General features: G+C 54.5%; 1 protein-coding gene across 1 annotated transcript in view; it reads right to left on the reverse strand.

Annotated features, from left to right (window-relative positions):
* Positions 1-23531, reverse strand: part of LOC131565386 (syntaxin-binding protein 4-like) — a 48364-nt gene extending 24833 nt beyond the window's left edge. The window contains exons 1-5 of the mRNA XM_058816246.1: positions 23464-23531; positions 12720-12793; positions 6414-6509; positions 5564-5633; positions 4519-4593 (exon numbers count right to left, since the gene is read on the reverse strand). Coding sequence (XP_058672229.1) covers positions 4519-4593; positions 5564-5633; positions 6414-6509; positions 12720-12793; positions 23464-23531 — 383 coding nt within the window. The remainder of the gene's footprint in view (positions 1-4518; positions 4594-5563; positions 5634-6413; positions 6510-12719; positions 12794-23463) is intronic.
* Between the last annotated feature and the right edge of the window lie 491 nt (positions 23532-24022).

A 24022-nucleotide genomic window follows, 5' to 3' on the forward strand; every position in this document is an offset into this window, starting at 1 on the left:
CATCAAAGGTTACACAGCGTCTGGAAACCTCAGCTCTGCCCCACAGCTGGGAGAGAAAGTGGAGCCTGTGACATCAGAAATTACTGGTTTGTCTCAAAAAAAAAAAAAACAAAAAAAAACAAAAAACAAACCTGCAGGTGAGTGGGAGCCATGAACCCAGAGCACTCCAAAAGCGTCACAAAGGCAGGTTTTCTCACACAGCTGCACTGGAATGAGGGCACCCCCAGCCAGCCTGGAGCTGACACCCAGCTCTGTGGGGAGGTCACACCCTGCAGGGGAGGGATGGGGCATCCAGAGGGACCTGGGCAGCCTGGAGAGGGGGAACCCTCAAAACTCATAAAGCAAAACTCATAAAGCACAACCTGTGCAAAACTCATAAAGCACAACAAGGCCAAGTGCCTGGGTCAGGGCAGTTCCAAGCCCCAGTCCAGGATGGGTAGAGAAGGAACCAAAAGCAGCCCTGGGGAAGGATTTGGGCTGTTGGGGGGTGAGAGCTGGACCTGCCCTGGCTGGGAGCACCCAGAGAGCCCCCTGTGCTGGGCTGAGCCCTGCTATGGGCAGCAGGAGGGGGGGATTCTGCCCCTCAGGTGAGACCCCACCCGCAGAGCTGGCTCAGCCCTGGGGCCAACAGCAGCGGGACCTGGAGCTGCTGGAGAGAGTCCAGGGGAGCCCATGGAGACAACCCAAGGGCTGGAGCCCCTCTGGAGCCAGGCTGGCAGAGCTGGGGATGCTCACCTGGAGAGGAGAAGCTCCAGGGACACCTCAGAGCCCCTGCCAGGGCCTGAAGGGGCTCCAGGAGAGCTGCAGAGGGGCTGGGGACAAGGGATGGAGGGACAGGACACAGGGAATGGCTCCCACTGCCAGAGGGCAGGGATGGATGGGATATTGGGAATGAGGAATTGTTCCCTGTGAGGGTGGGCAGGCCCTGGCACAGGGTGCCCAGAGCAGCTGTGGCTGCCCCTGGATCCCTGGTAGTGCCCAAGGCCAGGCTGGGCAGGGCTGGGAGCAGCCTGGGACAGTGGGAGGTGTCCCTGCCATGGCAGGGGTGGGATGGGATGAGATTTGAGACACCCTCCAACCCAAACCATTCAATGTCTTCCCTCTCTGTGGTGGGATGGAAGCAGTGCCAGGCCCAGGTGCAGCTCACAGCTCTGGGAGAGGTTGGCAACTTGTCCCAAAGCCCAGCCCTTGTCCCTGGCACACCCAGGCTTGCTGCAGCCAGCCCCAGCCCTCCCTGCCAGCTTAGCACTGAATGCTCAGCACAGCAGAGCCATGGGCTGCGCTGTCACTGTCACAGGCAGGGCTGGCAGGGCAGGAGGGACCATCCTGCATCTACACCAGGCACCAGCTCCTGTCACAGCCCCTCTGCTGGGAGAAACAGGGTGGGCACAGTGACCTGGGAGCTGATTCTGTACCTGGGCCTGGGGGCAGTTCTGGGCCCCTCACAAGGCAGACACTGAGGGGCTGGAGGGGTCCAGAGAGAGGGGAACAGAGCTGGGGAGGGGCTGGACCAGCAGGAGGGGCTGAGGGAGCTGGGAAGGGGCTCAGCCTGGAGAAAAGGAGGCTCAGGGGGGGACCTTGTGGCTCTGCACAGCTCCTGACAGGAGGGGACAGCCAGGTAAGGGTTGGGCTGTGCTCCCAGGGAACAGGGACAGGACAAGGGGAAATGGCCCCAAGCTGTGCCATGGGGGGGCAGGTTGGACACCAGGAGGAATTTCTTCATGGAAAGAGTGGTCAGGCCTTAGAAGGGGCTGCCCATGGCAGTGGGGATGTCCCCACCCCTGGAGGTGTCCAAGGAACAGCTGGACATGGCACTCTGAGCTGGGAGAGCAGTCAGAGGTTGGGCTCAAAGATCCTTTCCACCCTCAGAGATGCTGTGAGTCTGACCCTGCTCCACACTGCAGGGCACTCACAGAGGAGCAGCCTTTCCTTCCTGCTGGCTGTGTGAGCCCTGCTACCCCACCAGCCCCTGCTCCTGGCATGCTGGGGATGCATCTCATGTGGGAACACAATTAATTTAATATTTCATCCTGCCAGGACCCAGAGGTGCAGCACAACCTGGCTCCTCCCAGTGATAAACCTGACAGACCAGGCCCATATCTGTGCAAGGCAGAGAAACAAGGAACTATTGTGACTTTCAGGCTGAGAATGAATAAACAATAATTATGACTATGCAATAAAATTATCCTCATTAGATGAAGGTGAGCACAGACGAAAATCAGATTTAAGCATCACCTAAACCTGGTGAGTCCAGCTCCAAATCTGAATCCTCTGCTTCAAGCCCTGGCATTACTGCTGCTCTCTGCAGCCCAGCTGATGCGACAGGCCCCAAACATGCATCTGATACATGCCAGAGACTGAGTTCCATGAAAAGCACAGGTAATTTGGGCCTATAATTAACTCCAGAGACAAATAATAGCGTTTATGACTCAAATTCACCCAAGGGCAACCACAACAAAATGCTACTCAGCTGAGTCATTGGGAAAATTGGCAGGAGGGTTGGATCCAAACCCAGAGCCATGATGTTCCCTTCTCCTTTGAGAGCTCTGGGTGAGGAAGGATCTGAAAATAAACTGAATTTTCTCTGCCCTGTGTCCTCCTCAGCTTTCAGGTCTCATGGGATGCTTTGCTGGGCAGGGGGAAGGGGAGAAGGTGCCCAGAGCTCATGGCATAGCACCTCCCCGGGCATCACCCCCCTTTCCATCGATCACCCTGCTCAAGGACAGACTTAAAAGATAGCAGGGCATCAATGAAAGGCAGAACTAAGTGAGAAAAAAAAAAGTGGAGAGTGGAAAAATCCTTCCCCGTGTTCCCCCAGCTCTTAATCCTGGAGATATGTATTCGTGTATTAAACAGTTTGCGAGGTGATTATGTAAGTGAAATCTCTGCAAATCTTTTGGGAAAAGGAAAAAATAAACTGATTACTTCTCCCCTCTGCCTCTGGCTAACCTTTTGCAGATTTAACAGATAACAAACAGTGAACGAGGCCAAATAAATCGCTTGAAGTTCCATTGCCCTGCCCCAGCTCCCCGCAGTGCTCGGGGGTGGGGGGGGGGAGCCGGGGCCACGCCCGGCCCAGGAGCGCTGCAGGAACATCTGCTGCAATTGGGGATGCTGGAGCTGCCGAACATCTGGGAACAGAGCACCGTGGAGGCAGAAAACCTCACCTGGGGGCTGAGAAATCGAGTGTGTCAGAGCACAGGGATCCCATCTCTCCTGCTGGGAGAGTGTGAGATGCCCCCTGGCACTCTGCCCCACCAAGGGGACTGCTGTGACTCACAGCTGCATCCTGAGCATCCCCACTGGAGCAGAGCATCCCTGCTGACCTACTGGCTTCACCCAGCACCTCCTCAGAGCTGCTGAAGGACTTGCACTCAGTGTAATAACAGGAGATGGCATTTCCCCTGGAAGAGGGTGGCTAAAAGCAGCCTGTCATTAATAGCAAATAATTCTCCCAGCAGTGTATGGCTGTGTCAGAATTGGTCTCACGCCTGTCATTAGGGCACTCTCACTGCTGTGCCAAGGCAGGAAGGCTGCACAGCAGCTGATGGATAAGGAATGCAGCCATCATTAATCATCCATCATCTCCACACTAACGGGATCCAGGTGTGCTCAGCAGGGACTGACCTGAGGCAGAGCACAGCCTGCCCACAGCCTCCCTCTGCCACATCCCACCCTCATTATTCTGCTTCCTCAGCACCTCAGCTGCCCCTGCTCCTGTCAAGGGAGAGGCTGTGCCAGCACACTGTGCCAGATCTCCTGTGGGATATCAGCAAAGACTCCACTAACCCATGCCTGGGGTCCCACAGCTCTGCCCTCTCTCATCATTGTCCCACACAGCTTTAACCCAGTCAAGACAAGACTGAGCTCTTCCCTTCTCCTGCCAAACCCTCTGAGACAGCAAGGTTTTCCAGGGAGCAACAAAGGGACAGGTTTAGGGAGAAACTTCTCATCCTCCCTGAGAAGGAGGAAAGCTCTGGGAAAGGAAGACCTTAACTCAATGTGTCTGATACATGCCAGATGCTCACCCATGCTCAAGGACAGACTTAAAAGATAGCAGGGCATCAATAAAAGACAAAACTAAGTGGGGAAAAAAAAGTGGAGAGCAGAAAAATCCTTCCCCGTGTTCCCAGAAAGGAAAGGGAAGATCCTGCTGTCCCTACATCCAGAGTTCTGTGCAGGATGTGCTGAAACACCACAGAGCAGAGATGAGGGAGCTGTGCCACCCTGCAGCCAAGTCTGGAGCAGCCCTGGCTCTAGCTGGAGAAGGACCTGTGGGAATCTGCTCAGTGCTGGAATGTCCCACAGACATGGGGACCTCACCCAGGCAGGGCTGGAGCTGGGAGCCACCGAGGGAAGCTTTGCTTCCTTCCACTACAGCTCCACTGAATTCCCACCACTGCACAGTGACCAAGGACCCCTGGCCACCTTCCCTGTGGGATTTGAGCCCCATTTGCCCCAAGACTGTCCAGCTGTGGTGCCAGGAGTGCCCCAAGGTCCCTCCCCGTGTCCCCTGACCTGGCGTCGTCATCGCGGGCGATCAGGAGCCGCATGTGGCTGGTGGCCGACGCCGTCCTCAGGATGTCCACGGCCCTGGAACACAGGGACAGGTCAGTCCCAGCTCCCCTGGCCTCACCCTGCTCACCCCACAGCTGGCACAGCCCCCTGCCCTGGGCAAGCCCTGCCAGCAGCTGAGCTTTGGCTGCATGCCCCATTCCCTGCCCTGGCAGCGAGGCTGAGGGCAGCCCAGCAATACCCTGGTTTCCCACTTCTGCAGGAAGTGAGAAGTCCCTGACAGCAAAACCCAGCAGACACCAGAGCAAATCCCCCTGCACAGCCCATGGCAGGGGCTGGAACGAGGTGCTCTTTAAGATCCTTCTGAACCCACACCATTCCAGGATTCTGTAATTCCCAGCCTGGGGAGGCTTCCATCCCAGGGACAGCCATTTCTGGGACAAAATTCACGTACCCCTGGCAGCCAGGGCAGCTGTGGGAGCAGGCACAGCCTCCCACAGCCACAGAGATTTCTCATGGACAGCACCAGGCCCAGCAGCTCTGGGGCTTTGGCTCCTCATTCTGCTCCCCATCCAGCCTCTGGTGCAGGAATGCAGGGCAGGCAATAGGACAGCACAATGTTTCATGGCAAAGGAGAGCCCCAAAATGCTGGTGTTCCTGTGGAGCTGTGAATGATTCTTCTGGTGGGAGCTGAGGGGCTGGGTCGTGGCTCCAGAAGGAGCTGGAGATGCACTGTCAGGCTCAGGCTCAGCTCATCTCCTGTGCTGGGAGCTGCAGGACGTGCTGGGAGCTGCAGCAGATGGAGTGGAGGTGACAGGAGCTGTTTCAAACCCAGCTTTTGGGGAGATGTCTGAGCAGCTCTGATACAATTTGGGCTCTCTGGTTTATTTTTATACTGAATCTTTCTGTCTGATCATCTCCAAGCTGGCTCTTGGGAACAGCACCCAGGATGATGCCCTGGTGTCCCCCACAAAACCCACAGCCTGAGCCACTTCACAGAATCCCACAAAAGCAACAGGAATGGGACATTTCCATTTGGCCATGGTACCTTTCACTGGTAACCCCAATTAGGGACTCTCCATTGACCTCCAGGATCTGGTCCCCTGGCTGCAGGCGGCCTAGAAAAGAAAACTAATGGATAGAAACTGTGGAAAATACAGCTGGAAGGGACTGGGAGAGGCTGGCCATTCCCCCTGTGCCCAGAGACAGGATGAAAAATGCATGGGCTGTTCCTGAGATGCTCGTCCAACCTGTTTTTCCAGATGTCCATAAATGAATTTCTGCAACCTCCCAGAACAGCCCGTGCCAAGGTCTCAGCACTTCCTCTGCTCTAGGAAGTTGCAAAAGTAAATGCTGAAAACTGCAATAAAGCTTTTGCTTAATTCACTTTGAGGTCAAGCAGTTCAGTTCGAGGTCAGGTAGAAAACCATGAGAGGCATTTCCACCTGTTCTGGATTTATTTTCCTTTATTGGATGAAAAATGATGTCAGCTGGGGAAAAAAAAGATAGCTTTTAGCTGAAGTTGTAAAAGGGGAGCTATGCAGACCCCTAATAGCTACTTAGTTGAACATATTCAGAATGAAATCAGTGAATCAGAGCAGAGCTGAGTTTGCTAAAGGATCTCTGCTCATTTTGGGGCCACAGAGAGGTGGGAAGGGACAGGAAAATTCTTGTGTGGCAGAGATGGGTCAGGCTCTACACACACAAAGCAATAGAACAGATGCTGAGGAGCCAGTCCAAGGCTGCTGCCACACTAAAAAAATACCCCTCAACCACTGGAAAATCTCCAAGCAAGCACCCAAAATATCTAAGAAGGGATTACACAAATGTGTGGAATAAATGCCCTCAGTCTGGGCTGTTCTCAGACCTCATGGCACCCTGCCCTGTGTTCCACTCACCATCTGCATAAGCAACACCCCCTGGAAGGATCCTCTTGACATAAACTCCATATTCTTCTCCAGCGAGCTCCTTGATGCCACCGATGACCTTGATGCCTGCAGGAAGAGCACAGCCCGTGGCACAAAGGCAGGAGAACCAGAGCTGGCACAGGCCATGCCTGAGGGGTGCAGCCCCAACCCTAAATTCATGGAATCATGGAATGGTTTGGGTTGGAAGGGACCTGAAAGCCCATCCAGTGCCATTCCAATGGGCATTCCACCATCCCAGGCTGCTCCCAGCCCTGCCCAGCCTGGCCTTGGGCACTACCAGGGATCCAGGGGCAGCCACAGCTGCTCTGGGCACCCTGTGCCAGGGCCTGCCCACCCTCATTCCCAATATCCCATCCATCCCTGCCCTCTGGCAGTGGGAGCCATTCCCTGTGTCCTGTCCCTCCATCCCTTGTCCCCAGTCCCTCTGCAGCTCTCCTGGAGCCCCTTCAGGCCCTGGCAGGGGCTCTGAGGTGTCCCTGGAGCCTTCTCCTCTCCAGGTGAGCATCCCCAGCTCTGCCAGCCTGGCTCCATCCTTGGGGATCTCCATGGGCTCCCCTGGACTCTCTCCAGCAGCTCCAAGTTCATCCCTGATGGGAAAGGATCTGCTCCTGCTGCAGATCAAATAAATCATTCCTGGTGGCGTTTCCCACTGGAGATTCCTTCCCTGGTCACACCTGGACACCCCCCAGAGGTTGGGGACATCTCTGCTCCCTGGCAGCTCCAGCAGCTCCTCAGCCCTGACACGATGGCAGAGCCACCCCAGGAGTGTCAGAGCTGGGCCTGGGGCAGCAGCTGGGGCAGGAGCAGGGGGGTGACCCCATCTCCATGTGTGACACCCCTGGGTGCCCTGCAGCACCTTGGCACGGGGTCCTGCTCCTCAGAGTCCCCTCAGAGTCCCCTCAGAGCCCACTCAGAGCCACCTCAGAGCCCCTCAGAGCCACCTCAGAGCCCCTCAGAGCCCCCTCAGAGCCACCTCAGAGCCCCTCAGAGCCACCTCAGAGCCACCTCAGAGCCCCTCAGAGCCACCTCAGAGCCCCCTCAGAGCCCCTCAGAGCCCCCTCAGAGCCACCTCAGAGCCACCTCAGAGCCCCTCAGAGCCCCTCAGAGCCCCCTCAGAGCCCCTCAGAGCCACCTCAGAGCCACCTCAGAGCCCCTCAGAGCCACCTCAGAGCCCCTCAGAGCCACCTCAGAGCCCACTCAGAGCCCCCTCAGATCCCCCTCAGAGCCCCCTCAGAGCCACAGGGCCTGTCCCTGTGCCCACCCTGAGCTGGCTGGCAGGAAAAGGTCCAAGAGACTTATTTATTTATCCAGGGCTCATTAAGTCCTACTTGGAAGATCCAGGCTGTGGACAGAAGGATTAAAAAGCCTGGCTTTAATTAACAAATCTGTGCCCAGAGCCATGGGTCGGGCGTTTGGCTGAGGGGGACAGGGTGGGGACAGGCAGTGCCACCGAGCCAGGCCCAGGCCAGCCCTGCCCCAACTCTGAGCCCTGCACAGTCCTGGGCTGTAGGGACAAGGCCCAGCTGCTGCCCTAAAACCTGGGAACCCTAAAAACTAAGGTAGAGGGGGATCCTGGGTGGGGATTTCTCAGGGCACGGCATCATTCCCATCCCTGCTTCCCTTCCTCTGGTAACCCAAGCTCTGCTCTCAGGCCCCTCACAGCTTTCATCTGCCTCCAGGGAAAGCCTTTGTGTCTCAAGTCACCTTCAGATTAGATTAGATAATAACTAAATTATAACAATTTCCCATAAATACATTTACATTTCTATATGCACCAATTGCTGCTTTTCCCAAGCTCCAAATCCCAGCCCTGTCTGAATGCTGGAGTTTATTCCCTAGGCTTAACACATTAAGCAGGCCCTTGTGAGGAGCTGGAATTGTTGTTACTGCTGGAACTCACAGGGAACTCACAGCAGAACACGTCAGGAATGGGCACTGATATTTTCTAATTTATAGTATAAAATATAAAATATAAAATATAAAATATAATATTATATTATATATTATATATTATATATTAATATATATTATTTTATAATTTATTTATATATTTTTCTATATTTTGTATAATATTTTCTATTTATTTTATTTATATATAAGATATAATATGTAATATATATCTATATTATATATAATATACATTATATATTATTTTATATATTATAAATTATACAATATATTATATTATTATCTATTATAATTTATATTTATAATATTTTATAATTTATAGTGATTTGTAAAAGAACTTCACTCAAATTTGAAATATTGTTCCATAAAAGTATCTATAAGCAGCACGAGCCTCACCAAGCTGTGGGTCAGGTCAAGCACTGGGCACAAAAGTAGGGAGGAGATGTTGCTGCCATGAAAGATAAAACCTGCCCATGGCCAGGGATGCTGAGCAGTACATTCCTGTGCTCCCTGTGGAGCCAGGGGATCTCGGCTGGGCTGTGCAGACACCCCAGGGAACAGGGGCACCCCAGGGATGGGCCTGGGAAAACATTAGGGGTCTGCAGAGGCAAAGTCCATCAGTTTCCTGGATGGAGCAGAGCCTGAAGTCCAGCCCAAGGCTGGACATGACTGAGGAACACATCCCACATCTTTCTTCACTCCTACCACAAAGGAATTAGGAATGATGAAGCACATCAGACAAATAATATAGAAATCTGCACCTTGCAGAGGCCCAGCCACAGCATCCCCCAGCAGCCCAGTGTGTGCTGGTATCAAATCAATAATGACTCATTTCCCTTTTGTGTCTGCAAATCAATTGTAATAATGCCTTAATATAGCTGAGGTATCCCAAATCCTCCTTTATCCCCAACGATGTCAGGAGAAAATCCGATCTTGTTATTAAAATCACTGATTACTCACAGTATTGCTCCAGACACACTCAAACTTGGGTGTGGGAGGAAAAATCCCTCAGTTTTAACTCTCTTGTTGAGAAAGCAGCTGGAGGCTGCTGAGCTCTGCCCACTGCTCACACCCATCACCTCACCAAGAAGCTGCTCTGGGTGCCAGTCCTGCTCCCCAAATCCACTGGAGAGTCCCAGTGGGGCAGGGAGGAGGAGGAGGAATAGGAGGAAGAGGAGGAGGAGGGAGGGCTCAGCCTTTCCAGGGCTCAGATCACTCCAGGGGACAGCAGCTGATGGATGGCAGCAAACCTGGACCATCCAGGACTGTGGTGGCAGCATTCCTGGGATGATATTTTTTTACATATTTTATAAACATTTACTTCAATCAGATTTCTATTTGGGACCCAGTGTAGGTAAATAACGGCTCTTTAATTATCACAGCATCAAAGTCCCAGTATAATGCTTATTAAGTCATACTTAGGGCCAGATAATCTAGCCTATTTTGGATCCCTCTATTTAATCTTTCCTTTCTGGCAAAGGTCCTGGAGCTGATGTCCATGTCCCTGGTTTTTTTCTCTTTTGCAGAACAAAGTTTGCCAGGAAAACTCCAGATGGACTTAGAGGTAAGACTGACCAAGTCTGTGCTTTGTTTAGGCTCTTAACAATCCTATAAATTTCCCCAAGACCCTCAAGCTCCTCTGGTGCCTCTAATCCCACTCCCACTAATGCCAGAGTCACAGTTCTCAGGCTATAATCTCACCTGCTCCTGGATCCACACAGGTCAGGGGGTGTCCTGGCTAAGCTGGTTGTTTAGTCCAACTGGGATCATCCTGACCCCAGTGCCTGCCAGGCTGGGCACACAGAGGGGCAGCCTGCTCCCTGCCTAAGCTGGCAATGTTCAATTACATTTCCCTTAATCCCTCTGTTGATCTTGCAGCCCCCGCCAGCTTTTTCTGTCTGGAGGAAGGGACAGATTGGAGGTGAATCACTCCCTGCCCTGTCCTAAGCAGATGAAGGTCAAGATAATGAGATCTCAGTGTTTCTGAGAAATGCTCCTTAATCAGCACTTCCCTTTGATGGCTATTCCTTAATTCGAGGTTCAGGTGAGAGGAGCTGCCAGGTAACCCCTTTGAACTTCTGCTGAGGTTCACTTGTGGGTTTGCACCTGAAGCCACAGAGCAACAGACCCGCGGCCAAACGCTGACCTGGCAGCCAGCACTGCTGCTGCTCCCAAGGAACTGCTGGGATAACACCTCATCCTGCCTGGGAACTGCTGGAATAACCCTGCATCCCACCTGGGAACTGCTGGGATAACACCTCATCCTGCCTGGGAACTGCTGGGATAACCCTGCATCCCACCTGGGAACTGCTGGGATAACACCTCATCCCACCTGAGAAACTGCTGGGATAACCCTGCATTCCACCTGGGATAGCCCTGCATTCATCTGGGAACTGCTGGGATAACCCTGCATCCATCTGGGAACTGCTGGGATAACCCTCAGCCTACCTGGGAACTGCTGGGATAACCCTGCATCCCACATGAGAAACTGCTGGGATAGCCCTGCATCCATCTGGGAAACTGCTGGGAAAACCCTGCATCCCACCTGAGAAACTGCTGGAGTAACATCTCATCCTACCTGAAAAACTGCTGAGAAATCCTTGCATCCCACCTGAGAAACTGCTGGAATAACACCTCATCCTACCTGGGAAAATGCTGGTATAACATCTGAGAAACTGCTGGGATAACCCTGCATTCAGTTTGAGAAACTCATGAAGGCACTTTCTTTTCCCAAATAAACCCACTCTGACACCTCTGGCACACACAGGGATTCTGTAAGCAGCACTCATCAGAGAGGGAAGACTAAGCTGCCAGAAGGCAGGGATGGATGGGATATTGGGAATGAGGAATTGTTCCCTGTGAGGGTGGGCAGGCCCTGGCACAGGGTGCCCAGAGCAGCTGTGGCTGCCCCTGGATCCCTGGCAGTGCCCAAGGCCAGGCTGGGCAGGGCTGGGAGCAGCCTGGGACAGTGGGAGGTGTCCCTGCCATGGCAGGGGGTGCAGTGAGATGAGACTTTGAGGTCCCTTCCCACCCAAACCATTCCATGATTTCTGCAGGATGATTGCCTGTCCTGAGTGCTCCAAGCCCCACAGGAGAGGCTGAAGCCAGCAGCTGATGGCTTTAGGAAATCCACATTATTGCACATCATTGTAGCTTCCTCCAGCACATCACAATTTGCTTTGTAGGTTCTGCTGGACCCTGCAGAGACCCTCAGGCCCAGACTGGGGGAAAGGAGAGGAGCTGGAACCCGAGGAAGCGGCTCACAAAGGGCTGCCACGTCTGTCACCTCTCCCAGAGGTCAGTGATGGCCCCATCAGGCTTTTCTGGGCCTCCTCCTTCAATGAGCTAATCTAAGCCAGCAGCTGAAATCCCATCAACCCAACCAAATCCACCTCTGCAGATTAAAATATCATATTCACCAAATAAAGTAATTTCTCTGAGCTCCCATGAACCGCATGAATGTGGGAAGAGTCAGCAGAGCTGTCCCTGCCAGAGCTGGAAACAGCCAATAATGAATCCATAATTAATCTCGGGTCTCAGGAAATCTGAACTTGTTTCTCTGGTGACTCCTCAGGAGTTGTCCCAAATGGTCATTCAGAGGTCTCACCAAGGGTCCCCAGCTGCTCTGTGGAGGGTGGGCTGCACTCACAATCAAGGATTAAGGGAGAGACTGTGAAATGCTGATGCAGGATAACAGATTTTTATAAAGCCCACGGCAGAGCACCACTGGATACAGAGAGGTCAGAGAAAGGCTCTGCTGGATCCCTCTGGGCTGGGTGTCATGAACCTGGGACTCTGTCATGTTCTGATGGATGTGACCTCCTCCTTTCCCTCCTCTCCCATGCTTTGAAGTTCAGAGTGCTCCGGGAGGACAACTGACTCACCCTGTGCTCATTCCCTTCCCCGTGGGCCAAACTTTCCAAAGGCAGCTCATGCACCCAGCCCTCAGGAGTGCTTCAGGAAGCACCTTCCATCCCCCACTGGGATGGTTTTCCAGGGGAAAAGTCTGCAGAGGGGCAGGGGAGTGCTGGGGCTTCTGCTTTTCTATTTATTTAGCATTTTAATTGATTTAATCCAAAACATTCTGAAAGGCCACTCCTGCTCATCCAGCTGAGGGAAGGGGCTGTGGGCCTGGGCTCCTGCATTGGCTGCTCACCATTACCATGGAATTAGTTGGGATTTTGACATTCTTTTAGTGCCACAGCTGCAAAAGGTGCAGAAGGTGCTCAATGCAGGCAGGTACAAGGCACAAGATGCAGTGGGACACCAGCCTGCACACAGGGAGGCACATCCTGACCCAGGCTCTGGGGCTAGAGGCTGTCTGAGGCACAGCCCATCCCTGGTACTCCCCCAGTCCCTGGTACTCACCCAGCCCGTTTGCACACTCGTAGAAGTCGAAGCAGTGCACGGCTCGGTCCATCCCGTACGGTCCCATGAGTGTCCTGGGGGAGACAAGAGGAGCAGTTTTGTGTCATGGGCCATAAAGGACAGGGGCACAGGTGCCCAGCCAGCACACCCTGGGGCACATTGTCCCTCCCAGCCCAGCACACACCCAGGCTGAGGCACAGCCCCACCACTGCACCCACAGGGGCAAAACAGCCCCCAGCCAGCCCCCCCAAGCTGTGCCCAGATAAATGAGAGAATATGTGCAGGGCTGAGCATCATCCTCCCCACCCAGCAAATCTGCTGGACCTGTCTGTGCTTCATTACCCCAGATTATCGGGGCTGCACAGCTGTGCAGCTCCTGGGAAATGAGATCAGAGCTGGGAGCCCTGCTCTGGAGTAAAGCACTTCACAAACACAGCCTGGAATGAACACACACAGGCACAATCCACTCTCAAGGCTTTTAATGCAGGCAGAGGGTCTGGAAAATGGGATGTAAGAACTGCTCCCAGTCATGCCTGGTCTGGTGGGAGCTTCTCATCACAAGCCAGAGCAAATGGAAGAGCATCACACACCTGAGATTCCCCTAAAACCACAGCCTCCCCCTAAACACCTTAGGCAAGCTCCCAGATGAATGACCCCAAAACCACCCTGCCCAACCACAGATGCCAGACACCAAACCTGGGACCACCAGCACTTCTCCTTGGGCTCCTCAGGATGGATGAGCTCTGATCTGAAACCCCAACCCAGATGTGCCAGGTGGAAACCAGGGCTGAGGAGGCACCAAAGCACTCCCCAGCATCTGAGTGCCAAGAGAGAAAGTGTTTCCCAATCCATATCAGGTCCCAGATCTGAACATGGATGAGGAGGAACAGCAGCGTGGGAAACAAGAGGCAGCTCCAAATCCAGCAGGATGCAGGATAAGAATAACCTGCAGGGACTTACCAGGAGTCCAAAATAAAACTCAAAATATCGAGCTGTCCAGCAAAGCCAGTAACTTCCACCTCTCAGATTCGGACTGGAGGCGTTTTCTCCATGATAAAAAGTGCCCCTTCTTGCCATCCTTGCACCTCACTGAAGACTGAACAAACAACTGGCCACATGTGGCTATTGAAAAACGGAGCTCGAAGGCATCCCAGGGAGGCAGAGCAGCCCTGGATTCAGGCTGGTTCGGGATTTTCAGGGTATTTCGAGTAAATCACAGAGGAAATTCCCCGAGCGAGCCGGGATCAGGGCAGGCACCACCGGCTGCAGCTCCAGTGGAGCAGATGCTCCTTGATACCATCAGCTCTTATCATCATCCCTGCCATCAACCCTTATCATCATCATCATCATCATCATCCCCACGCCAAGGCACGGCTGCCCGGCAGCCCCGAGCATAAAACGCCACCAAGGCACAAAACCCAACCAGCCTCAAATGCCACCAAAGCACAAAATGCCACCAAAGCACAAAACCCAACCAGCCACGAACGCCACCAAAGCACAAAATGCCACCAAAGCACAAAACCCAACCAGCCTCAAATGCCACCAAAGCACAAAACCCAACCAGCCTCAAACGCCACCAAAGCACAAAACCCAACCAGCGCCGATGTCCGGGGCTCCTCCTGCCATCCCTGCATCCCAACCCCGCTCCGGGGGAAGCCACAGGGCACAGCCTGGGCTGGAATTGTTTCTGTTGAGCAATTCCATCCCCATTACCTGCTGATGATGATGACTCCCTTGTAAAGCACAGAGACCGCGGGCATCGTGGCGGCGGTGCCAGCCCGGCCCTGCCCGGCACCACCGCTCGGATTTGGCAGGAATCCGTTAAAGTGATGGGGGAAAAAAATGGGAAAAAAAAAAAGAAAAAAAAAAGGGGAGGTCGGAGGGCATCACGTGGTGTCCCCGTATGCATGTTAATTCCTCCCAACATTAACACAGATCAGCTCAAAACATCTCCAACTTTAGATTAAAGCTTACGCAAGCCGGGGCCAGCGCGGCCCCTCCAGGCGCGGGGCTGGAGCAGGGCTGGCCCCTCATCCTCAGCACAAAGGGATTCCTTGAGATGTGCTCTTGGGAACGGCCCCTGCAGGGATGGAGGGCAGTGTTTGGTGTGCAGTCACCATCCCTAAAATCCATAGCAGAGCTCTGGAAGCAGGAACAGACTGTGGCACTTAGGGGGTTTAGGGTTGATGTTGATTTTTTTCCTTTTAGCATCTTTTCCAGCCCACAGGATTTCCTTCTTAATGCAGGACAAGTTCAGCTGTCCCCTGTGTGCTGGGAGCTCAAAAGCCTGACTTGCCTTTGAACAGCCAGAGAATTCACAGAATCACTGGGTTGGGAGACACCTTCAAGATCATCGAGTCCAACTCAGCCCCAATACCTCACCTAAGCCCTGGCACCCAGTGCCACATCCAGGCTTTGTTAAACACACCCAGGGATGGTGACTCCACCACCTCCCTGGGCAGAACATTCCAGAACTTTATCACTCTATCAGTAAAAAACTTTTCCCTAATATCCAACCTATATTTCCCTTGGTGCAGCTTGAGGCTGTGTGCTCCATCTCTATCTTGGTGCCACCACCCAGCTGGAGAAGCAGCAGCACCCCTGTCTTGTGGGATGGGGGGATGAAATAAGATTATTCAAGGTTTGCCAGTGATGGGAACGGACCAGAAGAGCCACCCTGGGGTTTGGCAGGAGCAGGGGGAAAGCTCTGGTGGCTTTCCTGAGAAGGGAAATGTCCTCCCCTGGACCCAAAGGAGGACACGGGTCCTGCATCCCAGCCAGCTCTGGGGGACATCTGAGGTCACAGGGAGCTCCTGTGCCTGCCTCCCCATCAGTGCTCTCCTCGTGCTGTCCCATGTCTCAGCAGGCTCCTGGCCAGGCCCCATTAGTGGCCCCTGCCCTCATTAGCAGAGCTCTGACTGCAGCCACTGTGGCCACGCCTGGCACTGCCACCCCTTGCCAAACCATCCCTTGAGTCCAAACTGCTGGATGGATGTTGCTGTTCCCATGCTTGAACAGCTGATTTTATCAGCTGGAGGTTCCCCGATGGCCTTGTGCAAAGTGCTTCAAAACAAAGACAAATTGGAAACGTTCTCCTGCGTTTTGTCTTCTTTTTTTTAAATTGTTTTCACTTGAGGACATTCAGATGCTGTATAAAACCTGAATAGATTTGACCTTCAGGTGGCCAAAACTTTCCTAAGAATTAAATTATCTAGCTAAAAAAATAAAATTTGGATAAGTAATGCCAACTAGACAAACATAGATGCATCTGGTGATAGATCATTTTGCACACTCCAGCACAGCAAGATGTGGGGTCATCAGATGTTGGAATCTCCTGCCTTAATTTTTGGCTCTCTTGCCTTAATTTTTGGCTCTCCACATCCTTGCCAAGGCTTTGGCTGAAGCAGGCTAAGCCTGAGGGGTGGAACCTGGGCCCATCTCTAAATCTGCTGGAGAGACAAAAATTAAGGCAGGAGAGTCCAAGACCCAATGATCACCAGCTCTTGGTATTGGTGCCTCGTTCAAGGCTGGCCAGGAGGTTTTGTGGCAGAACAAGCACAGGAATTCAATGCTGGGCTGTGAAACCCTCCCTCTGTGCCCACTCTGCAGTGGGAGCTGTTCCACACCAGGGCACAGCTCCCTGAGGGGCAGGGGAGCCCTGGCACCATGCCCACCTTGGGGTGACCTTTTGGGCACCCCTCACCCAGCAGCTCCTGCCACTCACACTCAGGATCACACCCTGAGTCCTCTGATGCATCAAGAACCTTCCTGGTCAGAGGAAGACACCTTTCCATCCCACCACCAAAACACCACCAACACACCACCAAAACACCACCAAAAACCACCAAAACACCATCAAACCACCACCAAAACACCGTGTACAACCATCCCAGATCCCTTGGGACTCTGCTGATGCATTGTCTCACAATTCCTGCCCCGATCCACGGGCCAGAGTCTTGGCTGGGATAAATCAGCGATGCTGAAGGGATTGCACAAGCACTGGAGGCAATGGCAGTGGGATAAAGTTGAAGCACTGGCACAGGGTGACCAGAGAAGCTGTGGCTGCCCCTGGATCCCTGGAAATCTCCAAAGGCAGGTTGGAAGGGGTCCATTCCCAAGACAGGGAGTGGAATGAGATGATCTTTAAGGTCCCTTCCCACTGAAGCATTCTGTGGCTCCATGATAAGGTCACTTCTCTGCCCAGTTTCAGAGGGGCTGCAGGAAAGCTCACTGGAGCCAGGCCAAGACAAAACTTGCAGGAAAATGGGGAAATTTTCCTGCCTGGCACTTTAGCAATTCACCCACCCCGATTTCTGCATCTCAGGGAACAATTTCTACACTCAGGGTTATACAGGTGTGTTTGGGGCTCACATTTCTGACTCAAAGTCCTTCAGCTGCCCCAGGCTGGGGTTCCTGGTCCTTCCCACTGGGTGGGATGTTGCAATAAACCACAGGCTTGTCCACAAGCTGGTAAAAGAAATGAAAACCAAATCCAAGAGGCCCTCAGGGAAGAGGAGCAATGCTCAGCTTCCAACTTTCTCTCCAAACACTCAGTTCCTCAGTTCCATCCTCCAAAACACACACCAAACCTGGCAAAGCACCAGACACTGCTGCTGGTCCCATTCATTAACACATCTCCAATCAGAGGAATCTTCAACAAAAACAATTCAGAGGATTTTCAGTGGTTTAAAACTTGGGATCACATTCAGGAAGGATTTATAAGGGCCCATGATCTACCCAAGGGTCCCAGGCCTAATTTGTGGAACAGTGTGGAGGGCAAACATTCCCCTGGCAAAGGGCCTGGGCTGTGTGCTCGAGATCCTTGTGGAGCTGGGACCCAGCTGAGCCACTCCAGGGTAACCCAGGATTCTCCTCCCGGGGAACTGCTGGTGAGACTTCAGATTTTAAATCAGATTTTAGCTTTTTAAGTGAGAGAATAGAAGAATTAAGAATAATTGAAGTGAGAATTGATGCCCCATGGGGCTGGACAGCAGATAAACATGTTTTACTTGTTGTCCACTTTTTCTTTGACTTCTAGAAAAATGGGCTTAAAACTCCTTGAAATTTTTTTTCCCAATGGGAAAATTACTTTTGCTTGGAAAATATATTTTTAATAGAAGTTGAGTGAAACTGTATAAGTCAGCTTTACTTAACAGTACCATTTATAAGCAGGGGTGGGTGAAACTGTAAATAGAATCAAAATGAGTCTTGGAGCAGGAGCACAGAGTTAAAAATGCTGGGTCAGCACAAGTCAGGTGCATTTCCAGTGTATTTTTCTGGGAGAGCATGAAGAGGAAAGTGTGGGAGAGTGAAACTGGGAGCGCTGGGAGAGGCACAGGAACCAGAGCCAAGAGGAAGCACTGGAGAAGGTGGTGGTGATGGGTTTGGGTTTCAGCAAGAAAAGAGGGGAAGAAAATGGCTGAAACAAGCACAATCAACAGCAAAGTTATGGTAAAAAACAACTCAGGTGTGCCCTTGTCAAGGAGCAAACAGAGCTGGGAGCAGCTGGAGCACGAGGGCAGTGATGGGTTTGGTGTCACTGTTGGACAGGGTTGGCATGGCACGGGCAGCGTGTCCAGCAGCAAACCCAAATCCCATGGGAGGCATCACCCCAGGCTCCTCTCCCATGAAACACATTTCCTTTGAAACTGAGGGCTCAGGGGGTTCCCCACAGCCACACAGCCCCTCACAGCCCAAAATGTCATTGTGTTCCATAAATAGCTGGCCCAAAAATTGTTGTTTTGAACCAAGACATGGAGTAATCTCCAGGCCATGTTGAGGCTGTACAAGAAATGGAACCATCATCTCCATTGTTAATCTGAATTAATCTGAATAATCTCAGTTGTTCCAGCCCCAGCATTGAGGCTAAACCCAGGAACCAGGAGAGGGGAGCAGCTGTGACCAGGCATGGCCAGACCCCGTGGGGATCCCATAGCAGCATCCCTGGGTTATCCCTGAGATCCCCCCAGGACCACATCAAACCACAAAGGGACAGCCCCAGGGAGGATCCTGAGACTGGCCAGGCACAGGGATGGGGAAGGGGAAAAAGGGAAGGAGAAAGGGGAAGGGAAAAGGGGAAAAGGGGAAAGGGGGAAAGGGGGAAAGGGGGAAAGGGAAAAAAAAGGGGAAAATGAGAAAAGGGGAGAAAAGGGGGAAAAGAGGAAAAAAGGGGAAAAAGAGGAAAAAAGGGGGGAAAGGGGAAAAAAGGGGGGAAATGGAAAAAAAAGGAGAAAGGGGAAAAGGGAAAGGGGAAAAGGGGAAAAGGGGAAAAGGGGAAAAGGGGAAAAGGGGAAAAGAGAAAAAGAGGAAAAGAGGAAAAAGGGGAAGGGGAAAAGGGGAAGGAGAAAGGGGAAGGAGAAAGGGGAAGGGAAAAGGGGAAAAGGGGAAAAGGGGAAAAGGGGAAAAGGGGAAAAGGGGAAAAGGGGAAAAGGGGAAAAGGGGAAAAGGGGAAAAGGGGAAAAGGGGAAAAGGGGAAAAGGGGAAAAGGGGAAAAAGGGAACGAGAAAGGGGAACAAGAAAGGGGAAGAGGAAGAGGAAAAGGAGAAGGGGAAAAGGGGAAAAGAGGAAAAAAGGAAAAAGGGAAAAGGGGGAAAGGGGAAAAAGAGAAAAAGGGGAAAAGGGGAGGCCGTGCTGACAGCAGCACTCTGAGCCCGCAGGGAGCCTCTGTGCCCGGCTGAGCAGAGGAGCAGAGTCCAAGCAGGTTTGTGTGGGTGGGGATTAGAGGTGGAAAGACATCCTGCAGTGGAAGTGAGATCTGTCTGAGGCCTTTTGGCACCGGAAAGCAGCATTAAGGAGGCGGAGGTGGGAGGGCTCACCCCAGCAGGGCACTGGGTCACGGTCTCTGCCATCCTCCCACCCCTGGGAGCAGCAGGAACTCGGGATCATTATTGGGTGAGTTCTCTTCATGACACAACAAAATCAGTGTAGGCTGCAGAGGTTTCTCCATCTGATTAGAAGTTGGAAAATTGCAACTGTGCTGCTTGCAGGATCAGCTACAAAGCGTTGGGGATAAATCAAAAAACCAATCAGCTGGGAAGGAGCTGGGAGGGAGCTGCCCACGGTGCAGCCCACGGTGTTCTCACAATAGCACCCATGGAGTCACTTCAGATGAGCTCAGGAGATCAGAGATGCTCACAGACAAGTCTGAACAGAAGAGGGAACAAACAATCATGGAACACCGGGGTGGAAGGGACCTGGAGGAGCGCTTGGTGCAACCATTCTTGTTCAAAGTACAGTCTGGGCAAGACAGCCCAGCACCCTGCTCAGCTGAGCCTTGGAAGTATCCAGCACTGGGGGATGCACCACGTCTCTGGGAAGTGATTCCAAAGGCTGCTTGTTCCCAAAGTTTTCCTCTCATGTCCAGCTGGAACCACCTCAGCAATAACTTGCACCCAAGGGAACCACAGTGCCAAAATTGTGGCGATGGACCAGGCAGGTCCCACAGGGACCACTCAGGGATGGGCAATCCTGTGCTCCCAGCCCAGCCCTGGGCTCAGCATCTCCCTGGGCACCAGCTGCAGGTGGGCAGAGGGTGGCAGTGGCTGCAGCCAGCCCTGGGGGGTGACACAGCTCCTCCAAGCCTGTGGTCTCCATCCCCACGGGCAGGGCTGCCACCCCTGTCCCCACAGCCCTGGGCTCTTTCCTCCTCCCAGGGACCCTGTGGGCCCCAGAGCTCCTTCAATCCCTCCCCCTGACCCCTCAGAGGTCACAGGGGGCTCCTGGGGGGCGTTTCACCCTCCCCACTCCTGCTGGTGTTGCCTCACTCCCTCCCAAGCCCAGGCTGACAATGCAGAGTGAGGAGTATTTGGTGGCTGGGCTGTTCTCAGTGCTTGTTCCTCCTGCTGGAGGAGAGTGGCTCCCCTGAGGCTGAGGCACGTTCTCACTCCTCAGGGAGGAAAATCCCCTTCTCCCAGGACACTGCACCAGCCACAGAGACCTCAGGCAGCCAGAGATCCACCTCACTGCTGGTCAGGCTTTCCTGTTCTTCAGCCCCTTGTATCACCCTCCCCTAAACTCCATCCCTATTTCCATCACCCTTCTCAGCCTGTGGATTTCTGCAGCATGAGGGGCTCATCCCAATGACCCTCTGCTGTCTGACAGTCAGATCCCTGCTGCCCATCACCCCAGGGAGAGAGGGGCTTGCAGGAGGAATCTGATGCCACTGACAATTATGCATCAGGCCAAGAGTGGTGGAGCATTTCTGGAGGTTCTTCTTGCCCAGGAGAAGATGCTCAGTGTGTGGGCACCTGCCTGGCAGAGCTGCTCCTGGACACTGCTGGGGCTTGGTTAAACCACAGCAAGGGTTACAGCTCTCTTCCAATGGGCATCAACACACAGATCTCCCTGTGCTGTTCCAAAAGGTTTTGGTTGGGAGAAGGCAAAAAGAACCTCTGCAATTATGAATTATCAATTCAACCTGTCCTGCAGCAATTAGGAGAGATTGTTTAAGGTAGAAGGGAGGTCAGGCTTGGTCTGCCCAGAAGTTTTTAGGAAAGGCATTTATGCCAGAGCCCAGCTGAGCTGTACATCCCCCAACATCTGCTCCAGCCCAACCCTTGGATGTACCCCTGAGATGGGGATTAACACAAACACAGGGGAAAGCTCAAACAGGGCCTTCATTTCCACTACAGCAGCTCCAAGCTGTGATAACATTAACATCTCTCCCACGAGGAAGCCTTTCTCCTCCTCCTGCCCTTCCCATCAGAAGTGATTTGATGCTCACCTGGGGACTGGTCCCATGGCCCCTGTTTGGGTGTCAACTGCTGTGAAGGGTTAACAGGATTATAAATCATCCTGCCTGCCTAAATCCCCTGGGCTGTGGGATTGCACTGGTTATAAACTTATTAACAGGGGCTGGTGGGGGCTGCAGGACCTGCTCTGCTGGCCTGGCCACCCCCTGTCCACCCCACAGATGGGAAAAATCCTGAGAACCACAGCACGAAATTCACCCAAGTGAATCCCTAAAAACAGAGAGGGCCAGGCCCCGAGCCCTGCCCGGCCCCGGCGGCCCCCTCGAGGCTGTTTGAGCTCCTGCTGGCTCTGGCCGAGCTCCTGCACAGAAACCAGCACTGCAAAACTGGCTTAGAGCTTCCAGCTGCAGGAGAACCATTGGCATCACCACCGGGAGAGCCGGGGATGAGGGAACGAGAGACGAGGGAGGAGGGATGGAGAATGAGGGATGGGGGATGGGGGATGAAGGATGAGGGATGAGGAACGAGGGATGAGGAATGAGGAACGAGGGATGAGGAATGAGGGATGGAGAATGAGGGATGAGGAACGAGGGATGAAGGATGAGGAACGAGGGATGAGCCGCTGCTCCGGCCGCGGCCGCCGCCGCCCCCACGCTGATGCTGCCGGCCGGGTGAGGTTCTGCCGAGGGCTCGCGTTTATTTATCAAATTCCTATTTCAAACTCCAAAATTAATCTTTTAATCAGCGGCAGAGCGGGGTCATCCCTGTCGGAGGGCCGGGGAGGTGTTATCTCCCCGCCATCTGCTCGCCATCCTCGCCGCGTCCCAGCGGGGCCGGCGGACAGACGGACACCAGCCAGCACATCTGGCACCGCCACATGTGGGGGACGCTCCCCCCGACCACCCCTCTCCTCCCGAACCAAACACGGCCCAGTGGGCAAAGCCGAGGGACGGTTCTACCCAACATTTTAGCTTTCCAAATTCCATGTGAGGTGGAAAATGGGGTTTGAGCATTTCTGCCTCGCAGGGCACCAGGGCTCAGCAGCCCCATGGAGCCAAGGATGGCCAGGGGCCCCAAATCCACCCCACGGCCCCACAGCATCAGCCCCCACCTGGTATCCCTGCCCCAGCACAGCCACGCCTGTCTTGCACCTCCTCTTTCCCACCGGCAGCTGATTCTGCCCTTTCCGCCCCCAAAAGCAGCAGAGCAGCCCCAGCACCGCCTCCCAAGGCCCGGCTCGGTGTCGGTGACCCCGGGCTGCTGCCCTGCCCATCCCGCGGGCACGCCGGGAGCGCAGCCCCGCAGCCGCCAGCCCTGGCTCCCCTGACCTACTTCAGCCGCAGGTGCATCGTGTCCGGCACGGCACGGACCGGCCCCGGCCGCCCCCAGCGTGCCCCGGCCGCGGTCCCGGCTGGGGGGAGCCCAGCTCCGGCCAGGTCCCGAGCAAGGCTCCGCCGAACCCACGGTGGTCCCGGAGCCCGGCGGGGCCCAGGCCGGCGCTGGCTCCGGCCCACTGACCCCCAGTTAATCGGCTAAAGCCGCACGCTCTGAACCCTGGCCCGGGCACGGCCGCGCTCTCCGTGCCCTACATAGAGCAGACATCCGCGGCCGCCGTCACCTCCCGTCCCCTCCGCGCCCCGCTCCGCTCCCGGCACCGGCACCGGGCCCTGCTGGGAGCTCCTGCCGGAGGGGACAGCCCGCAGCAGAACTGCGGCTGCAGCAGCGCCACAGCTGCTCCCCGGGCCTGGGGGTGCTCCCCTGGTGCTGCCTGGAAAATCAATCCCCTTTGGCAGCCTGGCTGCTCCCGGCCTCACCTGAGCAGTCGGTGCCGCGGGACCCCCACCGGACCCTGCCCCGCACGGACTGAAAATGAACGCGATCAAAGCAACCCCGAAAATGAACCCAATCAAAGCAACTCCGCCAAGAGCCGCGGGGTCACCGAGCCCAGCATCCTCCCCAAGGCCATCCCTGCAGAGCGGATCCAAGGCTCGGGCTGCAGTTCCCGGGATCCCGTTCCCGGTGCCGGTGCCGGTCCCGGGGCGCATCCCGCTCACCAGTAAATGAGGGAGAGCCCATCGAAGCGCTCCAGGGCCCGGCCAGGGGGCTGCAGCAGGTTCATCATGGGGGCAGCCGCGGCCGGCTCCCGCTGCCCGGGGCCATGGGCTCCGAGGGCCGCGGGCGGCTGCGGGGCCACGGCCACAGCTCCCGGGCACGGCCGCTCCCGGGCACCGCCGCTCCCGGGCACCGCCGCTCCCTGGCACCGCTCCCCGCCGCAGCGGCTGCACCTAATCCCGGCCGGGCGGGCGAGCGAGCATGTGATCGCCCCTCTGCCGGCCCCCAGATAAACCCTGCCGGACAGAGCGACAGAGGGACAGAGCGACAGAGCGGGACAGAGGGACAGAGCGGCCGGGCCGGGACCCGCAGTGTGGCTGATTCCAACCAGCGGGGCTGGGCCACACCTGGGCTGGGAGGGAGCCACGGCGACCACGGGACCCCCACGGCAGCCAGCAAAGTGTCCCATCACCCGTGTGCCACCGTCCCGCTCTCCCTGCCCACCCTGATTCCATAATCCGAGCGTTTATTTTGGCACAGGGAGCCCTTCAGGCTCCCCCC

This window comes from Ammospiza caudacuta, chromosome 17, assembly GCF_027887145.1.
Source record: "Ammospiza caudacuta isolate bAmmCau1 chromosome 17, bAmmCau1.pri, whole genome shotgun sequence".
In the NCBI taxonomy this organism is placed as follows: domain Eukaryota; kingdom Metazoa; phylum Chordata; class Aves; order Passeriformes; family Passerellidae; genus Ammospiza; species Ammospiza caudacuta.